Below are 10,081 nucleotides of genomic sequence, written 5' to 3'. Positions count from 1 at the left end.
GACTGTCTTGCTTCATAATCCAATCTTGAAAAGTGAAGGACATGAGCACTGAAATTGTTCTGTGAGGACATGATGTCGGAAGTTGTAGCGTGGATGTGTCAGGCTTGTCTGGGTACCTGCTATAAGTCAGGTTGTATGCCCATATGACTGACCTATAGCCCAGCCCTAATGCCTGCAAAGACTCCTGCCTAATATAAACTACAGTACGATGCAGGCAGATGTAGCATACAATCTGGCAGACAGCAATCACCAAACACAGCAATGAGCAATGCAAACACAGTATTCTTAATAGTCACCTGAGGCCTATAGGCTGAGGCAGTCCAGATGATGGCAAAGATAGCAGGCTGTTGTATTAAATCACTAAACAGATGCATAGTCAATAACAGGCCATAGTCAGTCCAGGCAGAGTTAATGCAAGTCCTTTAACAAGCAGGGATCCATCCGGGTGGCAATCATGGGAATCTAGGTACTAGCTGAGTCGGCAATGGGTAATCCAATAGAGAAGCATGGTCAGGGACAGGCAGAGGTCGGCAACGATAAGGCAATCTGAAAGAAGCTAGTTAAGAGACAGACACAAGTCGGCAGCAAGACAGGCAACTTGGTACCGTACTTCTATACCAGGACTAATCAATCAACATAAAGGGAATCCAAAGTAACCAATAGCTAAGCGGCAGCTGACCTGCTGACACGCCATGCACCATGCTGTCACTGTTTACAGTGGCGGAGCATGTACTGAGGACTCGTCCGCTGTCTAGCCAATGGGAGTTGAGCGATCTGCGCTCCACTGACATCAGAGCCTCGCCGAGATCCGGAGGCTTGCGCCTCAGCGTGGATCTTAGCGTTCTGCCGGCATAGGCGGCGAGATCGTACAGGGTGCTGGTTTTGAGGTGCATAGTGGCAGCATGTGCTGTATGACATACAGAGCTTTATCATCCATAAGGCAAACCTAGGCAGCTGCCTGGGACCTGGAAAGAGTCTAGGGGCATGGTGAATGCAAGCCCCCACCAAGTCTAACTAAATAAGCCAGGTGACCATCAGTGGAGGGCAAAAAGTGTTATCTTGCCCAGGGCACCATTTCATACTAATCCTTTTCTGATGGCTTATGGTTTATATCATATGCAAAGTGTTCTATAGTGTGTGCAATTAAAATGTTTTATTGTGTGTGTGTGTGGGGGGGGAGGGGGCTGTATAAAGCTGAAATCACATACTGTACATACTGTTAGTATTATTTTTGCTCTAAGAGTGACGTCTCTGTGTCTTTTGTGTCAAAAAAAAAATAATAATAATAATAATAATAATAATGCAAACTGCAAACACTTATGTTATTGTATTGAAAAAAAGCAGGTATAAGTGCCCTAACACTTTAAAAGCTAAGATGTGTAATTAGCTGTGGCTGGACTGAAGAGGTTTTTTTTTCTGTACATCATCTCTCATAGTTACAGACGTTTAGGTGTAATGAAGCAGCAGACAAGTGATGTTCATAGTAGTGGCTGCTGATGTTGCCTGTCTTGCCTTTGTCAGCGGTTCTGCCCAGCGCATGAGTCACACTTCTCCAGGCTTTCTCTCTGATGAGAAGGTGTGCCACTCACATTCACAATGCACAAGTGCTAGATAGTGCTGCTTCTTAAGCTAGACCTGCCCTGGAGCTGCTGGATCAGTGCGGTGTGACAGTGGAATGCAAGCACTCTCCCCTGCATGCCCCCATACAGCAACACGTCCCCCGTGCAGAGAGATGGAAGCGGACTGTCTGCACTGCAGCCTGTGTGGCTTCAGCACCTCGGACAGCAGCCTCATAGAGAACAGCGCTTGGTGAGTCTGCCTTATTTCAGCACATCGGACAGCAGCCTCATAGAGAACAGCGCTGAGTGAGTCTGCCTGACTTCAGCACCTCGGACAGCAGCCTTATAGAGAACAACACTGAGTGAGTCTGCCTGGCTTCAGCACTTTGGGCAGCAGCCTCATAGAGGACAGCTCTGAGTAAGTCTGCCTGGCTTCAGCACCTCGGACAGCAGCCTCAAAGAGAACAGCACTGGGTGAGCGAGGGGCAAGTCTTGTCCAATGCCAAGCCATGGAGTTATATACGAGGAGGCAAGCATGTAAGAAAGCCATCTAGTTTTTAATTGATGGATACCTGCTGAGAAATGCACTTGGCAGAGATTCTGCTGGCCGTTTTACTAATAATAGTGTTCCTGGTGTCCTTACTGGCCAACCTCCTGGTGCTGATATGCTTCTTGTACAGTGCCGAGATCAGGAAGCAGGTGTCTGGGATCTTTCTGGTCAATCTGTCTCTGTGCAATCTCCTTCTGACTATCCTAAACATGCCCTCCACTTTCCTGGCTGTGCTAAGTCACCAGCAGCCGTTCGGTGACTCCCTCTGCAAGGCTCTGGGCTTTCTGGAAACTTTTCTGACTTCTAACACCATGCTCAGCATGGCAGCTCTCAGCATAGACAAATGGATTGCCGTGGTTTTCCCTCTGAGTTACACCAGCAAGATGAGGTTTAAGGACGCTGCTATAATGATGGGGTACACCTGGCTGCACTCTCTCACTTTTCCTCTGGTTTCCCTCTTTCTCTCTTGGTTAGACTATAACAGCCTTTACGCCTCCTGTACCTTACACGTGCAGGAAGCCCCGGAGAAAAAACGCTTTATAGCTTTCACCGTCGTTTTCCACGCTGCTAGCTTCATGCTTTCCTTGGTTATATTGTGCTTTACTTATTTAAAGGTGCTGAAAGTGGCACGCTTCCATTGCAGGAGAATAGACATTATCACCATGCAAACCCTTGTGTTGCTGGTAGACATACACCCCAGGTAACTTTTTCACTAATTACCTCATTACAGTTGTATGCTTGCTCTGAATTTTCAAGGATAGGCATGCATAATGCAGATTCAGTTGTCGAGGATCCATACATTTGCAAGCTGGCAATCTAATAAACTGCACCCTTCATAAACCCAAAGTACAAATGTCTTAGGGTGAGTTCACACTAGCATTTAATGCCAGGGTTTAGCTCATGTTCCTATGGCTGGGTACATTCCAGGGTAACACAGGCAAAATTGAAGACACTGATCTGTATTGTACAAAGTTGATTAATGTTAGATTAATGTCACGTTTGGCAGACACTACATGCTACGCTTTTGCTCATTTTTGAATATCATTTCTAACAGTGCCTTTAGCAGAGATGATCATCCAAAAAAAGCAATAACTTCAATACAGAGTTCGTTTTTTAAATTATGCCTCCAATGCTAACTCCATCACTCTTTGCTGCTACTGTCCACCTAGTGTCCATCTAGCCTTAACCAAAAATGTCTTCTCTCCAATTCTCCCTCTGCACTCTTCTATGTTGTAGTTGTTCAGAAAAACCTCCCAAACTAATCTAGTTAAAGGCATGCTATGGCTGTTGTTAGAAACAATGCAGAATAAGCCTACCAAAGATGTTTGTAATGATCACTGTATAAATAAGTATGTTTTGCTTAGACAAGTGTTCATATGTATTTCTGTGAAGAATGGAGGTGGTAAGAGAGAGGCTGGTGGTGTTCTGTTGTGGGGGACACAGTAGTATTCAGCCAGGAGTATCCCACTGTGCTAATCATTTTCTCCTGAGTGGGGTCAAGGATGAGAGATCAGGGAGGAGTCATGCTGGTGCATGGGCTGCAGATCATTTCCCAAAGTGATTGAGATCACTTACAGGAGACAACAGTCATCAGATGTCGAGTAGTTTTATCTCATAAGAATAAAACAAAATATAAGTTAAGACTTGCAGGTAGATGATAGATAGATAGATAGATAGATAGATAGATAGATAGATAGATAGATAGATGTGGCACTTCCGCCTTGCGCAGCACTACAGTCCCAGATTCATATCTTATCCAGGACAGCAAGAAGTCTCCTTTTTGGGGGTGGGTTTCTGTTTTTACATACTGACTGTGCGATAAGGTGACTGTCATCACCCAGATTTCCCCTAGCCTCTGAAAGGGACTATAGACTACCACCAAGAATGTGAGCTCCTTTGAGGAACAACTAATAACAGGAATAGTTTAATGTACTCTAAAGAACGCAACAAATAAGGGCACTAGATAAAAGGGTAATTAAAACAGATGTCATCAAGTTTATCAACTGATGATGAAATATAAAACTTAGTTGTGATAGTGTGATGGTTTTCTTACATTGGGTTTGGCCCCTTTACCCCTAGAGAAAGCATGTGTGTGGGCACTGGGCAGAGTACTACTTTTAAATGTAAAACTTGAATGACTATCATGGATTTCTATACCTTGTTTATCATAATTGCTCTAGGGTTTACATTGTTTTAATAGGTCTGATAGTCCTTTTATATGCATAATACAGTGCAATGGAACAAGGGGTACTGATGTTCATTCACTATCATAATAGTTTAATAGTTTATATGCAAATTTCAAACTTTATAACTTTAATGTGTACCCAAGGTGACATAAAAAACAATGGGATAAACATGTCTATGTACAGTCCCGAGCATATTAATAACTAGGCTGTGTTTCTTTTTTATTTTTCTCCCTGAAAGAGTTAACATTCAGGTATGCAAATGACAACTTCTCTCCAATCAGGACCAAGTTTGACTACAGCGTAACCCCCACTGATAAGGACATACTGTACGGCCAAAATACTCTTTCCTGGCAGAGAACAGCTTTGGAGTGCAAGGGATAGATAAAAAGGGACAATAGTTCATATATTTTAGCTTTGGGACACTTGAAAGACCATGTCATTTGTCAGCAAAGACAATAAGACATGACACAAATTTTTAAACATAATTTAAAACAGTGGGATATGTAAAAAAAAAAAAAAAAGGTAATTTTTAGGCATAGGAGGATAGATACAATTGTTTACCTCATCATTTTATTTTTCCATCTAGTTCACTTTAAGGCAGCCAATTACAAAGAAATGAAGTTACTGATTGGTTGCTATGGGTTACTATATGCAGCACAGGACCGTACTGCTTAAAATCCAAACTGTACCAGTGCCATAACTTAATGGATGGCACCATAGAGTAGATATGCAAATTAGCCTTGGCAGAAATGACTTGCATTGCACATTGTAAATGCCTAAAATGTGAATAACAGCATTATAAAGGTCAGCAGTGACTCATATATTACCAGCACAAATTACTAATCAATGCAATTGGAACGTATTTCGCAGAAATGCTGGTGGTAATTGTGATGTACAATTAATCATATGCTCAGTGTACCAGATGAGGCAGATTTTTGGACTATATAGATCAGATTGTGGTAAGAAACATTGCAATTACTATGCTATAGTATATGATATATACAGTATACAGTGGCTTGCAAAAGTATTCGGCCCCCTTGAAGTTTTCCACATTTTGTCACATTACTGCCACAAACATGAATCAATTTTATTGGAATTTCACGTGACAGACCAATACAAAGTGGTGTACACGTGAGAAGTGGAATGAAAATCATACATGATTCCAAACATTTTTAAAAAAATAAATAACTGCAAAGTGAGGAGTGCATAATTATTCAGCCCCCCTGAGTCAATACTTTGTAGATAGAGATGTGGCGAACAGTTCCTGAACCGTTCGCCGGCGAACTTCTCTGAATCCATGGGGGTTTTACTACTTCCGGGTCGCTCTGACCCGGAGTAGTACGCCTGCGCTGCCCGGCGGAGTGCATCCTAGATCGCGCTCCTGTTGCCGGGCACTTTCTGCGCATGTGCGTGACGTCATGAACGACGTCACGCTCATGCGCAGAGAGTGCCCGGCAACAGGAGAGCGATCTAGGACGCGCTCCACCGGGCAGCGCAGGCATACTACTCCGAGTCAGAGCGACCCGGAAGTAGTAAAACCCCCAGAGATGTTCGCCAAGCGAACAGTTTGCCACATCTCTATTTGTAGAACCACCTTTTGTTGCAAATACAGCTGCCAGTCTTTTAGGGTATGTCTCTACCAGCTTTGCACATCTAGAGACTGAAATCCTTGCCCATTCTTCTTTGCTAAACAGCTCCAGCTCAGTCAGATTAGATAGGCAGCATTTGTGAACGTCAGTTTTCAGAACTTGCCACAGATTCTCGATTGGATTTAGATCTGGATTTTGACTGGGCCGTTCTAACACATGGATATGTTTGGTTTTAAACCATTCCATTGTTGCCTTGGCTTTAGGTTTAGGGTCATTGTCCTGCTGGAAGGTGAACCTCGGCCCCAGTCTCAAGTGTTTTGCAGACTCCAAGAGGTTTTCTTCCAAGATTGCCCTGTATTTCGCTCCATCCATCTTCCCATCAATTCTGACCAGCTTCCCTGTCCCTGCTGAAGAGAAGCACCCCCAGAGCATGATGCTGCCACCACCATATGTGACAGGGGGGATGGTGTGCTCAGAGTGATGTGCAGTGTTAGTTTTCTGCCACACATAAAGTTTCATTTTGGTCTCATCTGACCAGAGCACCTTCTTCCACATGTTTGCTGTGTCTCCCACATGGCTTGTGGCAAACTGCAAACGGGACTTCTTATGCTTTTCTGTTAACAATGGCTTTCTTCTTGTCACTCTTCCATAAAGGCCAACTTTGTGCAGTGCACGACTAATAGTTGTCCTATGGACAGATTCCCCACCTGAGCTGTAGATCTCTGCAGCTCATCCAGAGTCTCTATGAGCCTCTTGTCTGCATTTCTGATCAGCGCTCTCCTTCTTCGGTCTGTGAGTTTAGGTGGATGGCCTTGTCTTGGTAGGTTAACAGATGTGCCATACTCCTTCCATTTCTGAATGATTGCTTGAACAGTGCTCTGTGGAATGTTCAAGGCTTTGGAAATCTTTATGTAGCCTAAGCCTGCTTTAAATGTATCAATAACTTTATCCCTGACCTGTCTGGTGTGTTCTTTGGACTTCATGGTGTTGTTGCTCCCAATATTCTCTTAGACAACCTCTGAGGCCATCACAGAGCAGCTGTATTTGTACTGACATTAGATTACACACAGGTGCACTCTATTTAGTCATTAGCACTCATCAGGCAATGTCTATGGGCAACTGACTACACTCAAACCAAAGGGGGCTGAATAATTATGCACACCCCACTTTGCAGTTATTGATTTGTAAAAAATGTTTGGAATCATGTATGATTTTCGTTCCACTTCTCACGTGTACACCACTTTGTATTGGTCTTTCACGTGGAATTCTAATAAAATTGATTCATATTTGTGGCAGTAATGTGACAAAATGTGGAAAACTTCAAGGGGGCTGAATACTTTTGCAAGCCACTGTATATATATATTGTATATATAAGGATAGGAGGAAAATTATGTCAATTATAGTAATGGAACCATCTTAAATGTAATGAATTACCACACTGGCCGATGCTGCCTGGTTCTTTAAAATTAACATAGCATAAAATCAGATTAGTTGTATATAGAAGACGTTTATGGGATGTATTTAAGTTCACTGCTGTGTCACAATGTAAAACCAGGACTTGAATAGGAGTGAGGTGTGCATGTATAATAATGGCAATGGTATATTGGTTGAAAGTGAACTTGAAGTGAAATTTCGAGTAAATGTTACATACTTACCTTAGCAGAGGGAAGCCTTTAAATAGTCACGAGGCTTCCGCCATTATCCTGGACCTCACCGATCCATCCCTGGGGCCCTCTAAGCAACTCTCACAGCTGCACTCCCCTCTGTGTGCAAGCGCAGGGAAGGGAAGTGTGGTTGCAAAAAAGAATAGGGTTCCAGTGAGAAATGGGGTATGGTGGGGGCCACTAGACACTGGGGAACTGTATGGGGAGTGAGGACCACTTGACTCCAGGGAACTGTATAGGTAGGAAGGAGGTCCACTAGACACTGGGGAACTGTATAAGGGTTGGAGGGAGCCATTATACACCAGGGAACTTTATAAGGCAGGAAAGTGGTCAGTAGATATTGAGGTTGGCCCTTGACTTGGTCCCAGTGTTCAATCTCGGCCCACTTTGTATTTTAGTTTGACACCCCTGTGCTAGACCATTGCATGGTATGACCAAAATGCATGACTTTACATTTTTCTACATTATATTTAATCTGCTATATATGTGCCCAACTGCCCAAATAGCTATCCTATCCAGATCCTTCTGCAATATTTCACTATTTTCCCGAGAGTTGATCATTTGTGTCATCCGCAAAAATAGTCGCATTATTTTCTACTTCATCTACTAGGTCATTCATAAATAAATTGAAGCATACTGGACCCAATACCAACCCCAGTGGAACACCACTGGTAACAGTAACCCATTTTTAATATGATCCACTGTCCACAATTCCTTGCTTTCAGTCCATTAGCCAGTTCCCTATCCATGCACACAGATTCTTCCACATCCTCAACTTTTGCACCAGACTATTGTGGGGTACAGTATCGAAGGCCTCTACAAAGTCCAAGTATATCACATCTACAGTATTCCCAATATCCACACACTAGCATTCACTACCTTATAAAAGCTGAGCATGTTAGTCAAACAAGACCTTTCCTTAGTAAACCCATGTTGATGCTGGGAAATTAGATTATTCTGTGCTACAAAGTCTTGTATACCATCTCTTAGGAATCCCTCTGTTTGCACACAACTTATGTTAAGCTTGCAGGTCTAGAATTTCCAATATCTGATTTTCTGCCATTCTTAAATAATGGTAAAACATGGGCCATCCCACTTGAAAGTCACAAAAGATAAGATGAAGGGTTTTATCAATAACTGAATTTAATTCTCTTAGCACCCGAGGATGTATGCCATCTGGGCCAGGTGCTTTATCAGTATTGATTTTATTTAGTCTTGCCTTGACTACTTCCTGTGTTAAGTATTTATTAATAAAATTGGAACATTGGGATGCTTCTGCAATTTGCAACAACGATGTTTCCTTTGTGAAGCAAAGCAAGCTTTCAATAGTTCGCCTTACTACATCATTCACCATTGAGTTCCCTATCTCATCCTTTAGGAATACAATAATGTACAGTCCAACTTTCTTTTTTTGTTGTTGATATACTTGTAAAACGTATTTGGATTTTATTTGATTTGATATACCTAGCAATTTGATTTTCAGCTTTAGTCTTTGCCAGCTTCATTTTTTTTGCACAGCCTATTATTGCTTAATGCAACCTCGACCCCCTCCTGTTTTAAGGCCTTACATGCACTATTTTTCCACTTCATTTTATCTCTAAGCTTTCTATTCATTCATAGAGGCCTGTTTTTTATTCCTAGAAGTTTTGTTTCCAAATGGGATATATTTACAACACTATTCATTGAGAGTAATTTTCAAAAGTTTGCAATTTCCTTTCAGTGTCCTTCCCTTGTAGTATACAGTATTATTACCGTCCACTGAACTTAGTTGATGTCTGAGTTGATTGAACTGTGCTTTTCTAAAATTCATAGTTTTAGTTGCACCACAACCTATCAATCATCAGATGAAATGTTATGCTGTGATCACTATTCCCCAAAGGTTCTTGAACCTGTACATTTGATACATTATCTGGTCTATTTGAAATGATCAAATCCAAAGTGCATTCCCTCTGGTTGGTTCAGCTACCATTTGAGTCAATTAACTGCCCTGTAATGTTGCCAGAAATCTGCCACTTTTACCCAAATGAGTAGCTCCACTGTAATCAATGTTTGTTGATGTTGATGTGATGATAAATCCTGAATAGAAATAATAAGGTGAATGTAAGAGACAAGTGAGAAGTGGGAGGATACTCTGGGTGGGGGGTTAGAAGTACATTTTAAATGTTATACATTGCAGCCAGCTTACTAGAAGGATAGGTTCAGAGTACACATTTGTCCTGTGATAGAAAATACTGTAGAGCTAAAATCAAAGTAGCATGTACAGTATATTGCATAACTAATAAGTTATGCATTTAAAGACAAGTAATTGTCTTTGATTATGGAGGACATAACAAACAATATAGGTGACTGTTATCTTGATTTTACCAGTCAAACGTTTAATGTCTGTCTATAGTCAGAATTTCACTTCTATTCCAACAGATAAGACACACCTTAAAGTGAACCTGAGATGGTACACTAGCGTTTATTTATACTTACCCGGGGCATCCTCCAGCCCCATGAGCACCATGGCCTCCCTCACGGTCCTCTCGGCCCC

At 42.1% G+C, this 10,081-nt stretch overlaps 1 protein-coding gene across 1 annotated transcript in view; it reads left to right on the top strand.

Annotated features, from left to right (window-relative positions):
* The first annotated feature begins 1,674 nt into the window (after positions 1-1,674).
* LOC137545733 (G-protein coupled receptor 26-like) overlaps positions 1,675-10,081 on the top strand; it is an 80,668-nt gene continuing 72,261 nt past the window's right edge. Inside the window, exon 1 of the mRNA XM_068267292.1 lies at positions 1,675-2,809. Within this exon, the coding sequence (XP_068123393.1) occupies positions 2,142-2,809 (668 nt within the window). The 5' untranslated portion in view covers positions 1,675-2,141. The remainder of the gene's footprint in view (positions 2,810-10,081) is intronic.

Source organism: Hyperolius riggenbachi, chromosome 1, assembly GCF_040937935.1.
Source record: "Hyperolius riggenbachi isolate aHypRig1 chromosome 1, aHypRig1.pri, whole genome shotgun sequence".
Classification (NCBI taxonomy): Eukaryota; Metazoa; Chordata; class Amphibia; order Anura; family Hyperoliidae; genus Hyperolius; species Hyperolius riggenbachi.
This window is presented reverse-complemented; position numbering and strand designations above follow the sequence as displayed.